Source organism: Pavona decussata, unplaced genomic scaffold (assembly GCF_977016875.1).
Source record: "Pavona decussata unplaced genomic scaffold, jaPavDecu1.1 SCAFFOLD_21, whole genome shotgun sequence".
Lineage (NCBI taxonomy): Eukaryota > Metazoa > Cnidaria > Anthozoa > Scleractinia > Agariciidae > Pavona > Pavona decussata.
Window position 1 is genome coordinate 2,590,224 of NW_028145444.1, and position 24,977 is coordinate 2,615,200.

Consider the following 24,977-nt stretch of genomic DNA (forward strand, 5'->3'; position numbering starts at 1 on the left):
ATATTTTGATCCAAAATACAATATCACGCCTTCTATAATGTTCTTCCCTTTATTAGCAGTTAGTTACTAAATCAGCATGCCCCGCAGCCAAGAATAAATCGACAGGAAAAAGCAAGCTGAGAATACTGAAAAAGAAGAATATTTTTTTTGAGAATGTTTTTAGTGCACAAACTAAAATAAAAAGTCGTCCTTTAAATAGAAGTAGACAAAATAGTACCGCCCAGTTCTAAAATTTTAGCTGATTTTCAATAATGACCGCTCACAAAATACCGGTAGCAAAATCTGTCTTGTACGGTCATAATTTTCTAAGCCCTTTGGCGGAGACACAAGTCACCGCATCACGAACTATGAAATGATCAAAATTCTATCCCGTATATCGTGATTGGAATAAATTAAACAGTGGTCATTATACAGGTAAAATAAGTTTTTAGAATGACTAGTCCTGAGTAAGAACGGGATAAAAACGTAATTTAGGAAAAAAACTGATTATGGAAAGACAGGTGGAGAATTTCGACATGAGCCGTACGCCTTTTAAATTGTTTTGATGAACTGCTTTATTTTTCGTGATAAGTGCTCATCCGTGCATGGTATTACCAATGTAAATTTAACAAAATACAACGAGACTTAAGGTAGAACTATAAGAGAGATTAAAGACTCAAAAAAAAAAAAATTTTCTCAGGAGGCCGGGCAATCATATCGTAACCGATTGTCATAGCAGCGCGGTGGTCACAGGAATCCCAACGATACTTTTCGGTGAATATCTGTTCTTGGCCACCTCAGAAAATTTGGATTCAAATGTTATGAAAAACTAGACTTATCTCTGGAGAAAAATCACCTCAGACATTCCTAACAGGATATGATTATTTCCTTTGTTTTCGAAGGGACCAAAACATGTCGTTTCATGCCGTTAGTGCGGAAATAAGGCGATAATATTAGCATGTTAACGGTTGTAAGGATTCTCTGCCCTAAATTTTTCCGACGGCTCAAAAATTCAGCTAATGAACAGATTAAACTGTTCTTAGTACAAGTAACTATCCTTTTTAAAAAGCCTGAAGAACGTACGATTTTCACCGGGGTAGGAGCTCGTGTGGGCATTATAACGGTTTGCCAGGCTCCAGGACTGTCTGAGTCGACAAAACAGAATATAGGAAGCTATTTTTGATTTGTGTTTTGTAAACTCCCGGAAAACACCGAGTTCTCTTTGTCTACAACGGAACTGCACGCGTCTGACAAACTGCGTGGGAAGGAACTCACAGCGGACAAGTGAGCGATTTCATCCGGAAGGCAGAATAAGCACGAGGGCAAGGTTGTGCGAAAGCCCATTAACGCTCTGATCCACGATTAAAAAATAACCGAGGTTTTCCTGAACTCACTCATTAAGGATGGTTTTAATTGAGACTCATTTTAATCTGATGGTGAAGAAAAGTCAGTAAGGCAAAACTGAGGGGCAAAAATCTTTTGGAGAAATCCTTAAGGATTAGTAAATATACTCGAATCAAAGTTCACCTTGACCCAGGATAAGCTTGATCGGGTTTTGAACAACTCGGTCCTGGTCTCAGCATTTGCTTCCTCTGTAAAAACAACAAAAATATTCTAATTAGAAATCAACCTCATTCCCACGGCTTTTCCCTTGTAAAATTGGGAGAAAAAGCTCTAGGAACGAGGTTGATTATATATAATTAGTGATGTGCTGCAAAAGAAAGCTATCCTCGAGCTCTTAATAACCACGATTTTTTTAATTTTGATGCGGTCGATTTTGCTCACTGAAAATTTCAGGGAAAGGAATTTTATTCTCCAGATTTATGAACTGCTGTTGGCTTCCCGAAATGTTGACCGGCCTCCCTTGCCCTTCCGAAAACAAAAGTGATTAGTTTATCAGCGTTGCGAAAGGAAAAGCTAGTTTAATTTCCGGTCTTCAAATTCAGTTTGAAGTGGGTAATGTTTTTCCCAGTAGATTTTAAACCGAAACGATTCGTTTGTTGATCAATTTTATCAGACTGACTCAGTCTACAATTTTATTAATTGATTTATTAATTAGTTAATTACCTGACCAACTAGATTTAACTATTGTACATCAAGCACCGGCGACTTGCTTAGCTCTTTATAGTTATTTCTGGCGCCCTGATTCCATCTTTTTTCTACAAACGGATTTAACTTTTTAATTATTGTTGCCAGTTGAAAATAACCCCATTATGGAATACATCTCATGGTTGTCTCAGTGACAGTCTGGAGCTAACCCTATCTAGACCGGGGCCGGCAGGGGCGGGGAAGTTCCCCCTCCATAACTCGGCGTTTATTAAAGCTTTGACTGACACTTGGAGTATAATAAACCATCTGAAAACTGGCGGGTACAATCCCGACGACAGTTACACTACATGGATAGCGGTGGTGCTTTTGCACGGCCCGCCTCTGCAGTAAATGTGCCAAATGGCATAACACGGTCTTCGGGTCGTTCGGCGCCCGACGGCTATGCCATGCTGATGAGGCCTGAATAAGGCTGAAACAGCCGTCCATGAAACTCCTCCGTTTCAGTCGCTTACGTCACAATTTCTGCGCGGTCAAAAAACCGAACAACACACAAAATCTCGACGCGTACGGAAACGCTAATGCTACGCAGGCTAGTTTCGGGAAAAGGCTGCCGTACACTTTCCTTTTTTTTGAGAACGTCTAAGAACGTCTTAAGAACGTTTTCATGTTTTTGGCAATAGACCTTTGTCACTCGGTGGCTACGGTTGAGTCCGCCAGGAGAATAAAAACCGCTTAATTTGGTTTTGCACGTCAATTGGCAAACCCGTCGCACTGAATTCGCGTCTGGGCGAGGCTTGCCGTGAAAAACAAAGCTCTTTATTCTTCTGAGAATCAACCGATGGCCGCCAAGTGACAAAGGTCTATTTGAGCCTGAAAATATTCTCAAGACGTTTTTAAGTTACCTGTTATAGTATTTCAATAAATATATGCGGACGTGATGTGGTGTATCGGTATTTATACTGTTCGTTGTAAAAATATTTGGTCAAAATGAAAATGTTAGCGTTCTTAACTGACTCTCAGCCTGGGTAATGTTCTTAGTGTGTTCTTTAACTTTTAGTTAATCTCAGCCTCAAGGTTCTTTATATCTGAAAGGCCTTTTATTTTGATACAACCGGCTCGTTCCCAGATTACAAGGAAAAAAGCCTTGGAACAAGGTTCATATAGATATAAAAACGAGTACAATGCAACTTCAAGTAGGTTTCTGAAAAATCCCCGGTCTCATCTAGGCTCTTAATTTCTTCCGGCAAGTTACTAATTTTCTTTATAAAAAAAAAATAGGCAACCACAACAACAGATAATTATTGAAATCAATTGCAAGTTGGTGGCTTGAGGGTAGCAAATTTCTTAATTCAGTAGCACTGTTCCAAATTTTAACAATTAGTTTAGGAAACGCTGTTGCATGTTCAATGTGACCTTAATTAGTGCTAACCATTCCCCGCAAACTCAAAACTCGACTTTTTTTTTCAAATTCTACCTTGTTCAAGAGGAAAGCTTGTCCTGGCGCCGGTTGCCAAAAACACATCACGATCCTATCATAACAAGTTTATGTTTTGTAAACCTTCAATTTCCACTGACGGTACGCCTTTTCATTTTCATCTTTTACACTGGAAGACGCCATTTTCTCAATGGGACAATACAGAAACACCCTCTTGAACCTTTCAGCAGGCAACAACCTGGCCACTAGTCTCCCTCGCAGCCGTTTTTTGGGCTGTCACGCAACGCTCCCCGCAAAAGAAGCTTCTTTTGGGGGGAGCGTTGCGTGACAGCCCAAAAAACGGCTGCGAGGGAGACTACCTGGCCACCAATTTGTGTCAAAAAGTATAATTTTCACGCAACTTGTAAAAGCTTTTCCAGAACCCCGTATGATCTTCAAAACAGACAAAAATTATATTACGCATGCAGTAACCGCATTGTGATTAGTTCACCATTCAAAGAAAATTATATCAAAGGGACATATTATCGAAAGTACGAAAACAGTTTTTCCAAAGGAGACACGATATCAACACGAACATACCCAAAATTATGAACGGGTACAACTTGCTTCGCAAAGAATAATTTCATACTATTTCTTGTTGAAGAAGATTAAGATTAAACTTTTGAAGGAAAACGGTGACGTGATATATACAAGAGGAATTCACTCGTTCGCCCGCGTGACCTCTTCTCAGCAGTGTGTACCTGCCACCATTGCTAAATCTGATCTTTGCATCCGCAAACAACGAAAAAAAAAATCAATAAATAAATAAAAAACAAGAAAGAAAGAAAGAAAGAAAGAAAGAAAGAAAGAAAGAAAGAAAGAAAGAAAGAAAGAAAGAAAGAAAGAAAGAAAGAAAGAAAGAAAGGGAAGGAAAGATTACCCAGCATGCCAAACGGTCGTGTGCTTTGAAAAAGAGCGCGTCGCCCGGAGAAAACAAAATGGCGGAGGAAGGTATGGTAATCAAATGCTTGAGTTTTGTGTTTAGCCGGTTTATACAGCTGTCTTTTTTTTAAAATGACGAGAAATGATTAGTATTTAAAAGTTTTTTTACTATATGCATCTGGCAATAATGCGTATGGTAGAAGTATTTTTTAGCTGAAAAGAGCGTTCTGATCGATATCGTAATTCGTGGTCGATTATTGCAAGCAATATAAAAATGTTCGAGGTTACGGTTCGTGTAAGATTAACTTGAGCTTTACTCCGCCGGAAGATGTGTTATATTTTTATCGTTATAGGATCTTACACCTTTAATGATTTTCACATCCCTATGCTCATCAAATGTAGGAAATCTTGAGTCAGATCACACTTAAATTTAGATAATTTGTGCATGTCTAAAAAAGCATTATTTAATTTTTTGTTATTATAGAAACTTCTGCAGAGGCCTTGGTGAGCTTGCGAGGTAAATGAAATCAATCACTGTTTTGTTTTTCCCATCCTTGTATTAGCTTTATTTAAGCTTAATTTTTCAGATTAACTCCATTTTATAATTATGCTTTTTATGAGTTCCTTAGGAGAGATTACCACACACCCTCAACATTAAATATGTACTCAACTATTCCATTCTACCCTATTAGATATTATACCTGCCAACTCTCACGCATTATGCGTGAGTCTCACGCCTGTGGACTAAAGACATCGATCTCATGCATCTAGGCCAATTTCTCACGCCTGACTCACAAATCCGGACGAGTTGTTCTAAAAAACCTTCATTTCATTTCAGACTTGTTATGTATTATTTCTTTGCTCCTTATAACAATCGCAAAAGCTTTAAAATGTCTACAATCTGTTTGAATCGTAAGTGTTCAAAGGTCGTCGGAATATCGTCGGACATTTTCGGCAACGTTCGAAAGTCTTCGGAAGTGGCTCGGGCATTTTCAGAAATCCTGGTCACAACGAGACAAAAATCTCAAGCTCAGAAAAAGTTGGCAGGTATAAGATATAACAACACCCCTCTTGAATAATGCTTGAGTCAGAAAATATGTGCATGAGTAATGTATGGGACTGTGGAAATCTTCCTGTTTTTTTGGTTCAGAAGGGGTGGGAGGAGAGGGACAACTACAGAATACAGGGCCACTTTTAAAGTAGTATAAAGAAAGTAGTGAGGTGGCTCGTCAGTATTGGATAATTGTTAACTTCATAATTTTTCATAAACTTCAATCATGTTCAGCATCTAAATTCTCCTTACAGTATCTCTACTTCTTCAGGCGTATAGGTCATATAATAAGAATAAAGGGAATTATCACCAAAGATGAAATGCCTTGATGTTTAAGGTGACTCCAGACAGTTATTTGTAACGCGGCGACTGGGTACTAAAATGGCGCGAGCGCGCGCAGTTTTCTAACTGATACGTGAATTTTCATTATGCTGGCGCGCGAAAAAAAGGCCAGTTTTAGCCTGAAAAGTAAGGCTATTTTAACGAGTTTTCCCTGGTTAATTTTTCTAAAACTTGGCTCAATGTTAGGATTTAGTTGGTATTTGTACTCTAAAAGATCGACGGGAGAATTATACATGCACAACTGCAATAAATGGCAAAAACGAAAATTGCAGGAATTGGCCAAACGTATGTACAGAATTTGTTTTGACTTTATAAGGATATACTTTGGAGTTTTTCTCTTCTTTACACAAAAAATAGCGAAATTTTACCGCGCGAAATTCAGACAAACCCGTTTTCAAACTAGCTACGAGTGAAAGAAGCAACAGATGTATCATCCTCTGGTTGCCATGGAAACGGGGGTTTACCAGTTGTAACGGTGACCTCTTGGCCTGGTTGTTCATAAGCTGATTTAGTTTTTTATAGAATAACGAAGGTGTCAATTGTAATGTATTCCTTGGCATTTCTCATGGTAACCTTGAACAAACTTTCTCCTAAAATGCTGAAGTTTTCAATTCTCCTTACCTCCTCCTCGAATTTGTTCTGAGATAGTAAAGAGAAGATACAAACTAATCACTGCAATTGTGTCTCTATAGGAATCAGAACACAGTCTCCATTCAGTTCTCCTTCGAAGCGAAACACCCCGGTATGTAGATATACATAGAACAGACCTCTGCTTTTAGAAAAAAGGAATAGATAGAGTACAGTGATGCCCAATTTCAGGTTTTTAATTTTTAATTTAGTAAACGTATGCTAGTATGGATCAATCAATCAATCAATCAATCAATCAATCAATCAATCAATTGATTGATCGATCCATACACTGACCTTCTGTATCCCGTTTGAACAGTAATGCAACTTACTCTGTGACACCTCTTCTATGATAAATGTTTTGAGGATCTGAAGCGGTCCAGTTTGTCGAACAAAACTTGTTTTATGAGACAACACACTTCTTTGAAAATTGTGAGAATGGTAAATTTTAAGCTCAGTCAACAACCTTCCAAGTTGCAACCATTTTAGGTGCCATGGCTAAGGAAAAAGTAAAGTCACACTACGAGCCTTAGTGGCCCACATGGCTGGAGCTTAACCCAGTTTCTGTAGCATGAAGCAACTAGGAGTATTGCTACTCCCCCCCCCTGCATGAGATGCTAGTCCATCGCAGGGTTACCCCCAGCAGTATGTTGCCAGTACCCATTTATACACCTGGGTGAAGAGAGGAGAAGAGGTGCCATGGTATGAAGAAGTGCCATGGTGACTGGAAGTTAATTTTGGTCCTGGTGGCCTGACAGTTGTCAAGAGCGGTCAGTGGTTCGTCGCCAAATGACCGTTGAAGAGAAAATTAACTGGAAGGGTGTCAAGAAATACACTCAGTACATTCAGTAGCATTCTGATGATTTCTGTGATGAAAGTGAAGACTTACTCTATAACTGTAATCATTTGATTTCCTTTTGTCATTCATTCAACTCCATAAGTACTGTAGTGAAGGATGGGGAAAGGATTTCAGATAATCTTTAGACTATAGGTGTCATTGTTGTGCTTCAATTTTATCCTTGGTTCTTCACATGACGACCTGTTGATGTTGTGGTTCAATTTTATCCTTGGTTCAATATATTTTTTTTGTTTTTGTTTTATACTCATTATCATACATTACCATAAACAGAAACAAAGGAAATGAAAATTGAACCACAACATATACAGGTCTTCATGTGAAGTGCTACATTGTGGTCATTTCTAAGCTGTATTGTAGTCAGATTTACATGTGAGAACTAAATGTTGTTATGAAAGTTTTAGTTATAGCATAGCTTGTTTACCTTTCAGTCACGTTCAAAGAAAAGAACCCGACAGTTTGATGATAGCGTGGAAGATACAGAACAAGACGGTGGTGCAGATGAAGGGGTAGATTGATAACCATTGTTTTGGGGAAAGTTTGCTCGTTTGAAAACAGAGAATATCATCATCATATTATGATACACGTATATAGCAGAACAGAAAATTTAGGCCTGGTTCAGACGCCGAACTTTTCATGAGCCGAACCTACATGTAATACCTCAAATTAAGCATATGAAAAGTTCGGTGTCTGAATCAGTTGAGAACGGCTGATTCAATTTGGAACACCTGGCTCAGCCGGGAATTTCGGCTTTGGAACGGCTTTAATTCAGACAACGAACTTTTCATGAGCCGAACCTAATGCATAAATAAATTATTATAACATATTTCAAATTAAAAAATAAAAAATAAAAAAAATTAAAAAAAACGCTGACATTTCAATTGCTTTTGCTTCAAGTAAAATAATTGAGTGCGGCTAATTAAGTTTGGCGTCTGAATCAAAAGGCGGGATTTCCGTGATTTGGGCCGACCTTAATTTGAATTAAGTTTTGCTCATGAAAAGTTTGGCATCTGAACTGGGCCTTAGCTGCAAAATTTCCAAATAATATTTGATAAAAAAATGCTTATTGATGAAAACTTTTATGTATGCAAAGATGAGATCTTTTTCTTACTTGTGTTTTCTTTTTGAAGGAATATTCGCTGTCAACACCACGATCAAGGTTTGTTCTCTGTATTTTCTTTCTGCAGTTATATGCTGAATCCTACAGGAAAGTAGTGCTCAGTAGCTTTAATTTGAATAGTTTCACTTCACATGTAGGATCTTATCCACAGATGCAACAGTTCTGTTAGAACCACTTTGTACAGCATAATAAACAACACCACAGGAAAGTACTGCTCAGTATCTTTAAATCTGAATGATCATATTTTAGGATTTCATACACAGACTTTAAAAGGTAGAACAACCTTGTACAGCATAATAAACAGCACTACATGGCACAAGATTGCTACTTGGTAGCTAAATGGTTACACTTCAGTATTTATCCCTAATTCAAAATATAGAGCTACAGTATAAGTTAACATTATTTTGATTCCAAATTGTATTAATTTGTTTGATGGTATCAGTAGTATGTATCAATCACCAAGTCTTAATTCAAATGTGTTTTTCCTGTCAGGAGGTTGGCAAGCTTAAGGAATATATCTATGGTAAGTAACTGTTAACTTATCAGACGAGTAGGCATTAGGGAGATGCAAAGTCACTAATAGCAACAGTGTGAGCAAAAAGGCAAATGGGGGAGGTACCCATGGCAACCTCAGTCAGTACAATAATATTATTGTAAAACCAATCAGTTTCAAGATGGAAAAACTGGAAGTTGTAGTACAGTCATATGGTAATAATCTAGGTAGCTTGTGGTATTCTCTTGGTTTAATCTTCTGACTGATTGGTCTTAGCATAACAATGTCTCAGAGTCATTTCAAAGTGGTAACTATCTTTTTTTTATCTAGTTACATTTTCCTACCATAAATTATTATCATATTTAATAAGTGCCTACTTTTGTTACTACACATACGTACATTGTGTGCATCTCGAGATATTCAACTTTCCTATGGGAGGTGCCTACTGATATAGGGATATTTTTGCATGGTTTAAAACTATGCTGAGAAAGCAGGACTTATCAAGTGTTCTTGGTATCTAGAAAGAAAATTGGGGGTAACCGTGCATTTTTCAGAGATAAATTATTAATCTTCAATTTGGAAAAATGCCATACATTGCTTTGTATTTTAGCTCTTTTGAGGCTAAAAAATGCATGGCTACCCCCAATTTTCTGTATGGATTCCAATAGCCCTTGCTAAGATCTGCTTTTCCCGCATAGTCATAAACTGTGCAAAAATACCTCTGAATTAGTAGGCACTGTCCTTAAACAGCAAGTTCCTGTATAAAAGGGGCCTGGCCTAGCCATTGTCACCTTCAGTTGTTAATCAACTATCAGAGCATAAACAACTGACTGACAACATTTGTATTTTTACGGCCTTTACCGGTAAAATTGGCTTTGTTAACAGGAATAAATGCTGTTTTTCAAATTACAAATATTGTTCTTATATCGTGGTGGTGACATTATGAAATTTTGAAGCCTATTTTTTCAGAGGACATTTGAGTCAACAACTTGTCATGACTGAACGTTGCAAAATTTGCATCTCATACCCACAAAGGTGTGAAATGAGGGAGGGGCTTGCCCTTTTGTAGCAGAACTTCTTGTTTAATTCATCATTCTTTACATTGAGAAAACAACTGTTGCCATGTATAATTGGTATTTTTTTGGGGGGAGGGAAGATAATAATCAACAAGTTGCTAAATATTTGAAAAAGATGTAACAATTAAACCCATTGTGCCCATTTGCTGAAAATGAATTTGCCTTTAATTTTATCGCAAAAGAAGTGGCTTGAAATTTTAATTTTAAACCTAGGTTGCTAACTTGATGGGGAATGGTACAGACAAGAAACTTGCTAAGGTAATAATGTTGTCATCACAAATAATAAATTATCATCATTTGATGTTGTGCAAATTAAAGCATTTACATGATTGGCCGAATTCACACTAGAGACGAGTAACCCGTCTTGGACGGGTTTCTCGTCTGGGACGAGTTTCCCGTCTTAGTGTGAAATCGGGTCGGGACGGGTTTTAGACGAGAAACTCGTCCAAATTTACCCGTCCACTTATCCGTCTGAGTTGACGAGTTTCCCGACTAGACGAGAAACTCGTCAAAATGCATCATGAATTCACACTTAGATGGGTTTCCAGGTCGAGTTTTAGGAGAAAATGCGCCGATTAGACTGGAACTAGAGCGAAAGCAGAGCACTTTATGAAAACAAAATGGTGCTGAAGAAGAAGGTGAAGCGTTCTAAAACGCAGAAAAACAAACCCTGGACTGACAAACAGACAAACATCTTTGCCGCTGTGTTGTCATCACCTGAAAGCCGAGATGAGCCTTTTGCTCTCGTTCTGGAAACAATGGCCCTCAAGTTTTGGTTTTCAAGGAAGATATGCTTTGACGCCAGTGAACTTTTAAATTGGAAATTATTGCTTCGTTTCTTTGAGCCCAAGAGACAGTTTGAAATATAGGCCTGCATACTTTGGAAATACTAGAAACAGCCAGGCGCGTTCTGTTTTCTGCTGGCTAGGTAACCACGGACATCTCACACCAGTACCTCGGCATCTTAACCCGTCCTAAAAACTCGTCCTAATGTGAATTCATGTCGGTAAGTCAGATAACTTTTTCAACGCGAATTCACACTAGGACGGGAAACTCGTCAGATGGGTTACCCGTCTGACGAGTTTCCCGTCCTCTAATGTGAATACGGCTAATGTGATGTTAAAATTTGTATAAATATTTATTTTACAAATGTTATGATTATTTCCTCAGGCTTCGTTTGCCAAGCTACAGAATCTGTTGAAATTACCCAAGGCAGCTCGGTGGTGCTACTTTGAATGGTTCTACTCCAGCTTAGACAGGTACCAAATAAAGCAACATTAATTTGACATCACCTGTTGTCACTTGAAATACTTTTCCATCATTCTCTCTACTTAGAGAATTCAAAGACAGATTTCAATAAAATTCTCTGATGGCACTGTAACCTCATGCAGGTTTTTCTATGGCTTTTTGATTTATTTGTCCACTCAGCTGGCCGCAGGTACTTTCACTTCTTCTTGACGCTAGACAACGATTCAATTAAACTTGTTTTTTATATCCCTCAGTCTGCACTCACATGAATTGTCATCTGTGTCTTCTTTAATATGACCAACCCTGCAAGTTACATGTAAACATTTTCATCAGTGACCGTTTGATGACTAAGTCTTTAGGTTTGGTAGCCATTAAAAAATTATTATTTATTTCAGACATAACAAATCCTGCAAAAATCAGATGCCCTGAGGTGAAACCCAATAATAACCCATAATACCATGATTAAATGGTGGGTGCTCTTGAATTACTGAGCTACCAAGGACGTATCAGAATAACGTGTAACTTCTCTGATGAGGAACTTGAGATTCGTGTTTATGTCTTCTTAAAATAATAAGTACAAAGATAAGCATTGTGCAAAACAATTCTGGCCTTTTATGCTACACAATTTTACTGAGAAACTGAAAACAGCGAGTGGCAAATGAAGGATAAACAAGGTCACCTGGTCGTTTCTACAGTTTGCCATTTGCCGTAAATTAAATTCTCAATCTCTCCATTGCTTGGTCACTGTGTTTGCCTTGGTACCTCTGTGGTTAGAGCACCCACCATGAGATTGGGTGTGATTGCCGCTCAGGGCATCTGGGTTCTGCTGCATTTCATCTGTTTCTTCCAGAGGTTTACATCTCTGAAGATGAACATTATTTTTGTTCAAACTATGCTGCCTGTATTTATCGCATAATTATTCTTATGCCTTTTGAAGTTCATAAATTACTTATGAATGTACCTTATTTTGCAGGGTCTTATTTGAAGGTGATAATGACTTTCACGTTTGTTTGAAGGAGTCATTTCCAAGTTTAAAGGTTGGTTTAAACAAAGTTTAAAACTCCACATTACAGTAAATGTTGTGAATACCTTTTTTTTGCAGTCTGATGGAGAGAAGTTGCAGTAATGACTGACTTACGTTACATGCGACAAGTATTAACTCATGCAGTCTTTCTTGTCTGTTAGACTCATAAACTACGCCGAGCAGAGTGGAGGGAGGTCAGAAGACTTATGGGTAAACCAAGAAGGTAGGTAGTAGTTACTAAGTATGAATATCACAAAATACTTGGTTTTCTATGAAATCACAGCCCAGATAAAGTTTAGCTGAATTTCAAGTTCAATTTCTTGGACATAGAGTGAAACCACAGTTGAAGGCCATTTTTTGATTTATTGTATAATAAAATTTATTAAGCATTATGCGATCATAATTTTTTCTTATGTTACCGCTTTTTGTTTACTATTTATTGACTGCAACTTACTAACATATTTTGACTTGATAATGACGTTTGGCTAATGTGACAGTCAAAACTCCGTCATTTTTAATCTTAAAATGATTTTAAGAAATATTTTATCGCAATTTTTTATAGTTAGATAATAACAGTGATAATTATAACAATGATGATGATGATGGTGTATACTGTAGTTAAAGAAATTTCACTTAATAATTGTGTAAATCCTTAAAATTAATTTTTATCAAAGATTAAGATGCCTCTCGGATGAAACCAAACCAAGAAAGTCATCACTTCTGAGTTGTTCTTTCACTAACCCCTTCAACAATTTATACATGTAATATTTAATGGATTATACTGAAAATTATTACTGGCACAGGTGTATTATGTAGCTAGTAGCTAGTATTCATTATTTGAAATTAATTTTAAATAAAATAAATGTTTGGTCTTCAGATGTTCCCCTGCATTCTTCTTGGAAGAGCGACAAGCTTTAGAAGAAAAGCGACGAAAGATACGGATGCTTCAACAGCGAAAGGTTTGTCTTTCATTCCTTCATGTTTTCCATTTTCACTCACTTCACACTATCAATTTAATGTATTTAATTTTTGAGAAACAGAAGGCTTTTATTATTATACTTATGAGTTGCTGTTTTGTTACATGACCAATAATTATGTTGTAAGTTGGGATAGGTGTGATTGATCAAATTACAGCAACAAGTTAACTATTGATAATCACATTGTAGAAAGGCTTTTTATAATTTACAAATTTTAGTTACAAATTTTGTAATCAGGTTCACAGTTAATTTGCATTGTATAATTTATGTAGCAAAGTTTCCTCCCTAGAATTTCCAGGCAATATTATGTAATAATACATCCTAATTGGCCAGACTAGTTACATGTGTTTGATGATTGATCTCAACAGGTCAGTGAACTCAGCAGGTTCAAAGATTTACCAGATGAGGTTCCACTCCCTTTAGTTATTGGGACAAAAGTCACAGGTTTGTATTACTTGTTGTTCAGTACTTATCGATCTTAAGTTTGTAAACATAATTTTTTTTACACTGTAAGTAATTTCTTGTGCGAAAGTGAGGTATTTGTGTGACTTCTAGTTTCATTAGTTTGTTTTAGGGGCCTTACCTTTTTGCAGTAACCGTTTCTCTTATATTGAAACTTGAACTCCAACCATGTTGAATTTCTCAACAAAAAAACATGTTCCCCTTGCAATGAATAATTTTTTACAGCTTTTACAACTTGCCACCTGAAAACTCTCCTTCAAAAATTCTATCTTGAACAAGTAGGTCCTCTTAAGAGTTTGTGGTAGTGGTAGTCCACTAGTACACAGACAGTCATATAGGAGAAAATAGGCTGCAGAAATCTGTTAATATTATTAAAAGCGACCTGCCAAGATTGCAATGGCACCCTGTGAATATACTACTTCTAATGGGCCTGGGAAATTCTGTTATGTTAATGGGTTGTAGTAATGTATTGTAGTGCTTTGAAGGAAGAAAATGTAAAGTAAGATACTGCATTAGAAAGCAACAGGAATAAGATTAGGCAAAAAAACTTTGAAACCAGTTTCCAAATGCTGATTAAAAACTAGAGATAACTTTGGCATATTTTGTGTTGGTTGTTATCATTAAGGCCACCTTAGATTTCGAATGGTTATTTTGTTGTGGGTTAAGAGTAAATTTATAAAGAAAATAATGTTTTGGGAGGCCCTGTTAAAGATAGTTTTTGGGTGCCTTGATGAGGTGGTTGGATTTTGGATAAACGGGTTAATATTTATTATTTATTTGAAGGTGGGCGGTTAATCAAATAAAATACAGTATGCATAGCAAAAGCAAAAAAAATTAGAAAATGTTTTCTTGCCCTTTTAATTAATAGCTCGTCTGCATGAGCCCCAAGATGGACTATTCACTGGGCAAATTGATGCTGTTGATACTGTCAATTACTCCTACAGGGTCACATTTGACCGGCCAGGTTGGTAATAGTATTTACTGTGGGATAATAGATAAAGCTGTATTGTTTGCAAGTCTTGAGAAGCCCTCAAAGTTTACCAGGAGTGCAATTTCTTGGAAAGGTGTATTGACCCTGGCCAAAGTATAAATTTATATGCCAAGAATGTTATTGAAATGTCTGTTTCTAGAAAATTAATAACCATACCTCCCTCACATACAATCAAAAAATTCCCAGGGGAAGGGAGGGGGGGGGGGTTCCAATCTGCCAAAGTTTAAATGAGAACCATAATGCTGAATTTGAATTTCCAGAGTGGTTGGCAGTCCAAACCAAAAAACTTCTGTGGAAGGAGGATCAATTATATTTCCTGGAACAACACATACAATTTATTATGTGCACATGTTTGGTTGAAAGTTTTTTGTGGTTTGGTTTTTACTTTCCTTCGTCTTTGTTGTGTCCCAAGTTATAGATAAAGACTCTTGCCATTTATATATCATCTTACTGGTAATTAAAAATCGACATCAGTTTATTATTTTAGCCTTAAAACTGTTTTTACTTTAGGTCTTGGCACTCATTCGGTTCCTGATTATGAAGTACTGGTATGTAAAAAAAGTGCCCCTTTTTTGTATGGCCTTTTCTGCTTAAATGGTGAATCAGAGAACTCTTCAGTGTACATTTATGTTGTTGTACATGTACTAAGTGAACTCACGAATTTCACACTGAGCATTGCTTACTAGCTGGCTAATGCTCAGTGTGAAATTAATAGGTTCACTTAGTACATGTACAATTATCACATACACTGAAGAGTTAATTCCCTGATCCATCATTTGTGTCATTAGTGTTATCGGCACAACATCTGCTTAATGACCTCACCAATAAGCCCTATGGTTTTCTCTTAAGGCTTAATTCCTCACTGCTTTCTCTGTAATCTTTTTTCTTCTGCATGTTCTTTGGTACATTTTGCCACCAAAACGTACACGTAACGTAATTTACTTATTTGTCGTTTTGCTGGTTTCAGAGTGAGGAACTGCATGATACAATGCCAATATCTTCGTTTTTACAAAAGGAAAGACCAAGAACTGCAGCGTTCTCTCCTGCATACACACCTCCAAGGTATAAACAATGTCTCAACAATTTTGGTTGAACCAAGGGCAAAATTTCCTTTTAAGTTTTATTAGTTTGCCATGTAGTAATAGACCATAATATTATTATACTCAGTCATTCACATCAGTGTACCAAATCAATCAATCAATCAGTCAGTCAGTCAGTCAGTCAGTCAATCAAATTTATTGAGACATGTACACTGTTACATTTATTCAGTGATCATGAGCCAGAAGAGACCTGTTACAAAAATGCACATGCATCTACAAAATTAAAAAATCTACAAAAATGAATCCGTTCAATACAATGTAAGACCTAAAAAGTCTACAACAATAAAGAATTAATAAAATCTAAAGCTAAAATAGAATGATGGATTGAAATGACATGTACAGGTGAGAGTTTTGGCTTCATGTACTTTGTATAAAGAGAAGCGTGGGAGAATAGATCATGCCAATAAATGTATTCTACAATTTGCATCACAGCAAACACAGTTCAGTCAGAGGGTAAGGAAGACATCATCGGATCACACGATTTATCTCTGAAAAATAGCAGATATAGATTAATAATTTAACTACAAAAGGATCGATCCTAAAAGAAATTTAACTCGAAAAAAAGCCCACAACTGAGATTACCCTGAATCACTTTACCAAGGCCCCAATAAAATACAAAATACAACTGTAATAAAGGATAACTTTATCTAGTAGATAAGTCATTATCCAGTGGATAAATTGTATTGTTTTTAGGGGCTGGGTAATGATTTATCCACTGGATAGAGGTATCTGCTCTTTGGACAACTTGGCCAGGATGTCAATAAAGAACATTGTACCTACTCTTGACAGGACAGGGGATTGCAACTGGTTTATGACATCAAGTCAGTCTGCGGACCTTGCAGGTGATATAGAGGGTTGGAGAAGCACTGTATGGTCACCTGCATTGTAGACAAACAAAATTATGGTCAACTCTCTCATAGCGACCACTTCTCGTAAGCGACCACCTCCTGTAAGCGACCAAGGGTGGTCGCTTCCTGTAAGCGACCAAGGGTGGTCGCTTACAAGAGAGTTGACTGTATATAAATTTATCTTCATGTATTTTCCATAAAAACATTCTCTGTCCTGTGGCTCACCAATGTCTATTTTTGTTTTCCCAGGCTTCTTCCTGCTGGTACAGACTTGAGCAGCCCAAGTATTGTAAGAATATTTCATTTTATTTATTTAGCTATATTTTTTTTTTTTAAAAATAAGAGCTGTAGCAATACATTTTGACAAAATTCATTTTGTTGTCTTGGTGTACCAGTAGTGAAACAGTACAGTTAGTACCTAGGTCTCAAATCTTTCATGGAATTGACTGAGTGTTACACCTGCCAAAGCAAAGTGCGAGTTATCGATGAGGTCATGGTTATGCTACAAACATCTTTCTGTTTTATTTTGCCAGGTTCACGACCCGCTCATAGGCGCTTCACCTGGAAGGTAAACATTTTTCCATACAAAATAATATTACAAACTGTTTGTACCAATATGTACATGACCGTATACACTAACATGAATAATGATCACAATGATCACATGTAGTTTTAAGTAGTATTAGCAGGATTGTGTTAGATGTTCAAGGAAGCCTAATATTATTATTGTAATAAGCTCTATAGCTTTTTTAGGCTTCCTTAATACGCTCTTCTTTATTATTTTATTATATTATCAATATTATTTTAATCCTTCTGTAAATATTTTGTACATAAAATATTGACTGAATGTATAGTAATCTGTGTCAGATTTTAATTTTATTATTAAACATGGTATTGTGAAAGATTGATACTTGAATGCTCTTGTGATTGCTACTAATTTTTATTAATAGTTTTATTCTAACCAATAAAATGTTTTATTATTCTTTTGTGAAAGGTTGCGCCTTCAAGATGCCATCACCCAGCAGGGACAAGGTAATGGATATTTAATTTTTGGATTAAAGTAGTGTAACTTAAGAACCCCAGGCCTGTTTCCATTGGATTTAAGTATCACAAATAAAATAGGTCCTTTTTCAACAAGTCTCACAGTCTTGATTTTTGTCATGAAGCTGTCACAGAGTATTGATTTCTCTTGCAAGGCTAAGAAATTATTCAGCTTGAAGAAAAAGAACTAATATCAACGTCTTGCAAAGTCTCATATTTACCATTTGCCACATGCTAAATTTGAAATATGGTTTTCAACTGTGTACAATGAAACAAGCTCTTGTTCTTGATTGTTTGTTTGGGTTTTTTTCAGTTGATTGATTTCTTTCAAGGAAACATTGTAAATAATATTTTTTCGTTGTTTAGGTGGTACACTTGGTGGTTTTCCCATTAGATTTCTCATCCTTGTGGTAAGTGTATTGCTAATTGATTGATTTTAACATCTTATTCCAAGAGCAAATAAGTTTTAATTTGACATAAAGGCTCCTTATAAAATCATGTCAGAAATGATTTTTTTTTACCTAAAGGTCTGAATTTGAAGATTGATCTTTACCATGTAGGTTTTTTTTTTAATAAAAATGGTGAAACTAAACAAAATAGGGCCAGATGATTGGTTTATTCTGTATGTTTGGGTTTGAGTAGAGAACAAAGGAATCATTCATGCCTTGCTTGATTTGGTTCAGTTTTAGACAAAAATCTGAAGCTAATTTGTTGAATTTAAGCTGCGAAGTTTTTTTTTTTTTTAAATACATCAATGGAACTTATACATGTATGCTTACAAAACATTATTGAAAGGATTCTAAGGTTGAATTGTCACTTCTACCCTGCATTTTTTCTTTAACAAGCTCTTCAATAATTTGACAAATTATGCACTCAGGTAATTGAAAAAGTTGTATCTGAAAATGATCCAAACCTGGATTTAGAAATTTTGTTGCATTCTTCAATGTAAGTGTTGTTCCTAGGAGACAAACTGCAGATAAACTGTTTTAAATCAGGCTTTGAATATTATCTTTATTTTAGACAAGGCTATCGAAGATCTTGTTGGTGAAAAAAGAATGTATTGAAAAGTTGAGAGACATGAATACGCAGGCAGAGAAAATGGTATGACAGTTAAAATATTGTTTTAATATTGATTTAAAGGCAGGTTGAGTATAGGCTGGTCTTTATAATTATGCTCATTAGTGGTCGTCACAAATATCTGTCATTACAAAAAGTAAGCTGTTGTCAGATAAGTTCTAAGTTCATGTGGAAAACCAAGCTACAGTGTATTACAAAATATCTCAGTGTATTTGATTGCTTGGTTACTGAATTGCTGTTTGTCTTGTTTCTATCTGATCACTCTACGTTCCCTAATCACTTTCTACAGCAATTGGGCAATCGTTGTCCACCCCATGTTAACCAGCCATAGAGCTGTTACTGGTACAGTAGAAACGCAGAAACCAAAGGGACACACAGAACTGTCTGCGTTAACCTGGTGTCTGTATTAAGTAAGCTCTCGCAATAAATGCCACGGCCACATGCTTTTTATCTTATGTATTTAAAGACTAAAGCATAGACAAATTTTGATTTAATTAATTACTCTTTTACTTAGAAATCATACCAAGAACCGATTGACAAGGAGTTCCAAAGACGCTATGCATCTGTTGTACTGGAGCTAGAGCGACTAAACAGGGTGTGTTGTTTGTTCTTTGTTCATGTTGTTGATACAATGCTGAAAAGAAGACTAAGCGAAATGTTAAGGCTTTTGTCTTCATTATGACATAAAAGCTAAAGTGATGTTAAAGGAATGCAAGATTGTTCCATAAAAATCACCATCCATTAACACAGTGAGCAGATGATTTTTAGTGCATTTTTTTTTTTTTTGGAGCAACATGTTGGGTTGGGTTTTGAAGAGGTTTAAAAAAGTCTTCATGAAAACTTGCCCTGAATAACATCCTCTTTGAAGTATCAACTAAGGGTCTTGAATTCCTTGGAGTGTCTGATTTTGAGTCCCATTATGTCATGTTTGATTTGCTACATGAATAAGTTAAACCGCATTGGCATCAGGGATTTACCGTTTTTTTTTTAATCTTCAAATTTTGTAGGATCTTAATGAGTATTTAACAGGAGTTCAGGAATATTGCCAACAGGTTTGTACATTTGTTGTCCCAAGGTACAATGGTGGTTCCATGCGAAGGTTAGTGGTTATGTTCACACTTGGTTCCCAAGCACGATGCCCGAGTCCAATTCTCCCTGGGAAGTTGAACTAACGTGAACGCACCCTTTTAGCAAGTATCCATGCTGTGCCCGTGCCCGGCCGAGTACACGGTCGAGACCTTGTATTTGGACACTAAAGTGGGCACCAGTTCCCTGTGTGCACGCATTTTCATTTTGTGCCTGGTGCTCGGGCACCAAGTGGGGACATAACCATTAACTTCAAAAACTCATTAATAATTCATAAGTCCATTGACCTATCAAATGGTCGATAATACATCACGTGCAGTGATACATCACGTGCAGCTTATTAGTATGCGGTGTTTTATCAGCTGATAAAACACTCCTCATTAGTATGCGGTGTTTTTCTCGTATGCTAATTTCCAACGTTTACAAAAGCATAATTGTTATGAACTCTATTGACACACACTTTTCCAGGAATGTTTTTGAAGCCGTTCAAAAAACTCGCAGCACGTGTTTTATCGGGTCTAAAACCACTCGGCTGTGCCTTGTGGTTTTAAACCCGGTAAAACACTCCTGTTCGTTTTTTAAACATTACCTAAGGAATTTCTGGGGTTAACACTGTGATAGACTCCCATCTAAGGAGGAGTAGTGTGAAATTTGGAACGAAGTTGTTCGACGCATCCCGGTAGAGGGGCTGAAGGATGGTGATAATGATGATGATGGTGAAGATGACGATGATGATGCTGGTGATAATGATGATGATCGTGAAGATAACGATGATGATATTAGTGAATACTCTTAATTGCTTCAGCCTTTTAAAGAAACTGGCAAAAATCCAGCCATTGTCAGCCATAAATGGCCTGAGATGGGTGTTTTGTTCACCTATTCCATTCTCTAGTGCAGTTAGTGAAGATGTGGTTAAAGTTTAATACCTTTTCTTTCATCCAGCTTGCCCCAGATCAGGGTGTTCAATCCATGGATCCGTCAACCGGCGTGAAGAGACGGTGTGACGAGGAGGCAGCAAGAGTTGTCCAAGAAAATAATGTTGGCCTGTATGTAATGCATTACAAGTTACACGTACAAAATATTCATGATAAAAATACAATGTAATACAGATGTAGTATTCAGCCGTAATCGGGGATAGGGAGGAGGAGCTAGATCAAGCGAGGGAAGAAAGGTTTCTTCTCCCACTTCTTCTCGCCCCCCCCCCCTTCCCCCCCCCCCCTCCCCCGATTACGCCTGCTACGCAGAGGATATTCAGCATGCCACGAGCTCAGGACGAAGACGAATCTGATTTCCCTAATATGGGAGTCCAACCCGGGTTCTTTAACCACAGAATAATCACCTAGGTCAGTTGCAAGGTTGGTATGTGACACAAGTTCATGTCAAAAATATAACCATCTTTCTTTTTGATCGAGTAGGGCACCTTTGATAGTTTTCATTCTAGCATTATGTAGAGCGTATTTGCAATTTACCACGAAGGCAACGTAAACTTGTTTCCAGAATCCCAGACTATAGCAAAATCAGCTGCCAAAACATATTCGATTTGCTTGTGATCATTGCCATTGTGCCATCGTAATCACGGTCGATCGAAGGTGATTATAAAAGGCAGAACCATGTTCTGTCTCCCGCGATCATCTCCAATCATGGTCGAAGACGATCGCAAACGACCGCGGAAGATAGCTGCAAGTTAAGTAGGACTACGTGGTGAAGTAAAGGATTATAAAGTGACAGTTTACGTATGATAGATCCTACTATCTCTTCACTATTCTCCATATATCTCTCTTGGTATTAGATGGGAGCATTTGTTTTAGTGCCGGTCAAGATGTCTTCTCTTTTGCGATCATATCCTGTATTCTCATTACCTGCCTGTTTGATCCAAGAGAGGTAGTGTCAAGAGAGGTTAGATGCTAATCACTGTTGGAGCTTTAAGGGTTGATCATTTGTTTTGTTTGTATCACCTTTACCTTTTTTAGGAACGCAATTACGAGCCAACCATTAATGAAGATCGTTAACAGTTTGACGTCTCTTATGCTTCAAATCAAGGTATGCCAACAAGTAGACTGCGAGCAGTCTTCTTATTTTTCTTTTGCGTCACGGTAAAATGCGATAACGCGCGAGGAGCGAGTGGCGAAGCCTCGAGGAACGAGGGCGGAGCCTGAGCGAAGAAAAAAATCATCTCTTCGTTTTTTTTTGCCTGTAATTTGCATAATTTTAACTTTTCGCGCGCCCCGCTTGGCTCTGAGGAACAAAGGACGACCGCTCGCGGTCTAGCCAACAAGTGACACCATAGGGAGCTTTAGCAACGACGACGGCGACGGCTGCGCGAACGTCAAAAAGGCAAATGGGCTTAATAACCAAAGCAACAACTCTGCATGTGCTTTACACTTTTTGGTACATTTCTTTGCCGTCACTGCACGACTAGGACGTGAATTTCCTTTATGGACGTTTTATGGAGGACGTAAACACACGGCGACGAATTTTTCTTTCTCTTTCTAAACTTGTGTGCGGTCTCCAAGAATTCAACTCCAGAATAATTCACCCACGTTTGACATTTAAAGCGAGTAGGAATATTAAGTCGCGACGACTTATAGTGACGTTTTCGCTGCCGTCGCTGTCGTCGTTGCTAAAACTCCGTAATACTTTAGGAGTGACTACGGCACTAGCTTGGAGACGTTAGGATCTCCCATAAATCAGCGATAGTGATGTTCCACAGAAATTTTGAAAGGTAGATGTATCCCTGGAATAGTATTGAAACTTAAAATAATACTGCTTGTGATTTAATTTTCAGTCGCTAGCTGAGAATGATCTCAACACTTTTGAGTTCAAATCGTTGTCCGATGCAGTAGATGAAATAAAGAAAACCATCGACCCTTCAAACATAAGGTGAGATATAGGAACTTGATCTGTTTGGAGTTCAGCGGTGGTTTGTAAATTGGTTCATGACGTATTTGCATTTGCTTTATTTACATTCTTGAACATGCCAGAATTATTGTAACCTGGAACACTGGAGAATAACGTTAATTAAAATTAAATTAAAAATTCAATTTGTAAATTTGTATAACGCATAATTCCATGACGAGATGATCAAATACGCTTTACAGTATGGGGACACTCTTCAGATCGAATAGGAATTTGGAAATGCTGGGTTTCGAGGAGAGTGGAAAACAGGAGTATCCGGAGAAAAACCTCTCACAGCAAGGACGAGAACAAACAACAAACTCAACCGAGTCCGAGAAAGGGAGCAGAGTTGGGTTTGTTGTTGGTTCTCGTCTTTGCTCCGAGAGGTTTTCAGTATCCGGGTACTCTAGTTTTACCCTCTCCTCAAAAAACACTTCTAAATTCCAATTCGATTTGGAAAGTGTCGCCAATTAGTGCTCTGGGCTAAAGACATTGACACTTATAAAATAAAGTGATTTTTTTTTTCGAACCCGAGCCACATTGGTGGGAGGGAGTGCTATCAACACTGCGCCATCCCTGCTCCCCAGAAACCAAAAAAACATTTTACAATAACTGTCCAAATTCCCGCGCGCTGATTGGCTCGTAGCTATTGTCTATAAGAGTACAGACAATAAAAATGACGTCAAATGTAACGCGCGCGCTTTCTCAACGATAAAAATTGCCAATTCCGCTCGTACTTTTCTATGTTATTGTAAAAAACAAATCGACGGCAGTTTTCTATGGTCTATACTCTTATAGACGATAAAATGACGCCATAAAATGTCCAAAACTTGGCAGTGAAACCACTCGCCTGCGGCTTGTGGTTCCACTTGAGTTTTGAACATTTTTTGACGTCATTTTATGGTCTATAAGAGTATAGACCATAGAAAACTGCCGTCGATTTGTTAAGTATCAAATTGACACTGACCTCAAGCACGTGCTTTGCAACTAGTGCAACTCGTGTTAGCATAACTAATTTGTCAGTCTTAATCCGTCGCACATTACCACTACGGCCAATCCCTTAATGAACTCAGTTCCAAACTATTCAAGTGAAGGCTATTTAGTGTAAACCAACCTATGCAAAACACACCTTGCTTTCGGGAAATTTGCAAAAAATGTAGATGAGATGTAGAATTGAAAACTGATCTTGTTTTCGTTTTCTTCTACAGCTGTTTTCAGAACAATGTAGAGATCCATGTTGCACACATACAGTCGGGATTGAGCCAGATGGGCAATCTACACGCCTTTTCATCGGCTGGTTCATCGTAGGAAGCAACCATTCTGCTAGTTGGCGCAGCAAGACTTCTTGAATACGAACTGAACATTTGATATCAGCATCAATTTCATTTAAGTAGGACACGAACTGAACGTGATCTGATTGTGTATCAAATCCAATCTCCTTATGTCTGTAATTTACAGAAGTACATGATTCTCAAACGTGGCCTTTTACTCATTGTAAGGTGCTCTTTCCTGCAGCGCGAATGACCGGATTTTCGGCACCTGACCTGAGTGCCATCAATTGTTTTGAAGGTCGATTTTACCCATTGATACACCAACAAAAAAAAGAAATCGGCCGGCAAATTGTAACATGCAAATTACATTAAATTGGCGATTGAATCTGCTAATCGCTGGGGCCGAAAAATCTTTAGCCTTTAGCTTTTAACATCCTATAAAAATCTGGACGTTTGGTGGCCAATTGCGATTGCGTTTGATGCCCAGTGAGACTACCTTTCCCTTTTTTTTTTTTAGATTACCTATCCATGCATGTAAGGTTTGTCGCTACATATTTTCTTAGGTGCTCAATGTTATTACGGCGGTTTTTATAAAACCTTCCGCTTTCTTACCGTTGTCGCCTTGCAACACCAAATATGCTGTAAGATTTTAGAACACGATGGTGGCTAAAGCAGTGTGAATGATTCTTACCCTTCAAACGCATTTGCGGCAGTTGTTAGAAAACTCAAAGTCGGTTTCCGTGGAGTTGCGACTCCGTGACTCTTTGCTTACTTTCAACACTATAACATAAGAAGTCTACTTGTGGCAAATCTAAGGACAGGATAAAAACATCGAATAAAAGTAGTGTATTCATTATTGCCTTTGGTTAGTCTTAAGGATCTCTTGTATGGCTTTGTTACTAAGGCCTGTGAGCAAAGCCACCTCTCGAATAGCCTGTTCCAGGCTCCTAGAGAAAGACGCGCGAAGGAGAGGGCGAGGAGACGAAAACGACGGGGGAGTCCCCCTTC

At 37.6% G+C, this 24,977-nt stretch overlaps 1 protein-coding gene across 1 annotated transcript; it reads left to right on the forward strand.

Moving 5' to 3' along the window:
- Positions 1-4,411: 4,411 nt before the first annotated feature.
- Positions 4,412-24,825, forward strand: LOC146486216 (protein lin-9 homolog). The gene is made up of 26 exons (XM_085099468.1): positions 4,412-4,453; positions 4,869-4,901; positions 6,470-6,519; positions 7,692-7,769; positions 8,391-8,419; positions 8,873-8,903; positions 10,163-10,207; positions 11,120-11,208; positions 12,171-12,234; positions 12,383-12,444; positions 13,099-13,180; positions 13,567-13,642; positions 14,529-14,624; positions 15,162-15,199; positions 15,619-15,713; positions 16,849-16,888; positions 17,133-17,167; positions 17,594-17,631; positions 18,007-18,050; positions 18,661-18,741; positions 19,232-19,312; positions 19,725-19,769; positions 20,746-20,849; positions 21,774-21,843; positions 22,589-22,683; positions 23,907-24,825. Exons 1-26 carry the CDS (start codon positions 4,441-4,443, stop codon positions 24,004-24,006), a joined length of 1,614 nt encoding a protein of 537 aa, XP_084955594.1. The 5' UTR covers positions 4,412-4,440; the 3' UTR covers positions 24,007-24,825.
- Positions 24,826-24,977: the final 152 nt, after the last annotated feature.

What these genes read in the sequence shown, in the direction of transcription:
- LOC146486216 (XM_085099468.1), top strand. An exon ending in CAGACAAGAAACTTGCTAAG is followed by an intron (nt 10,208 to 11,119) that starts GTAATAATGTTG and finishes TTATTTCCTCAG; the next exon opens with GCTTCGTTTGCCAAGCTACA. An exon ending in ATCGACCCTTCAAACATAAG is followed by an intron (nt 22,684 to 23,906) that starts GTGAGATATAGG and finishes TTTCTTCTACAG; the next exon opens with CTGTTTTCAGAACAATGTAG.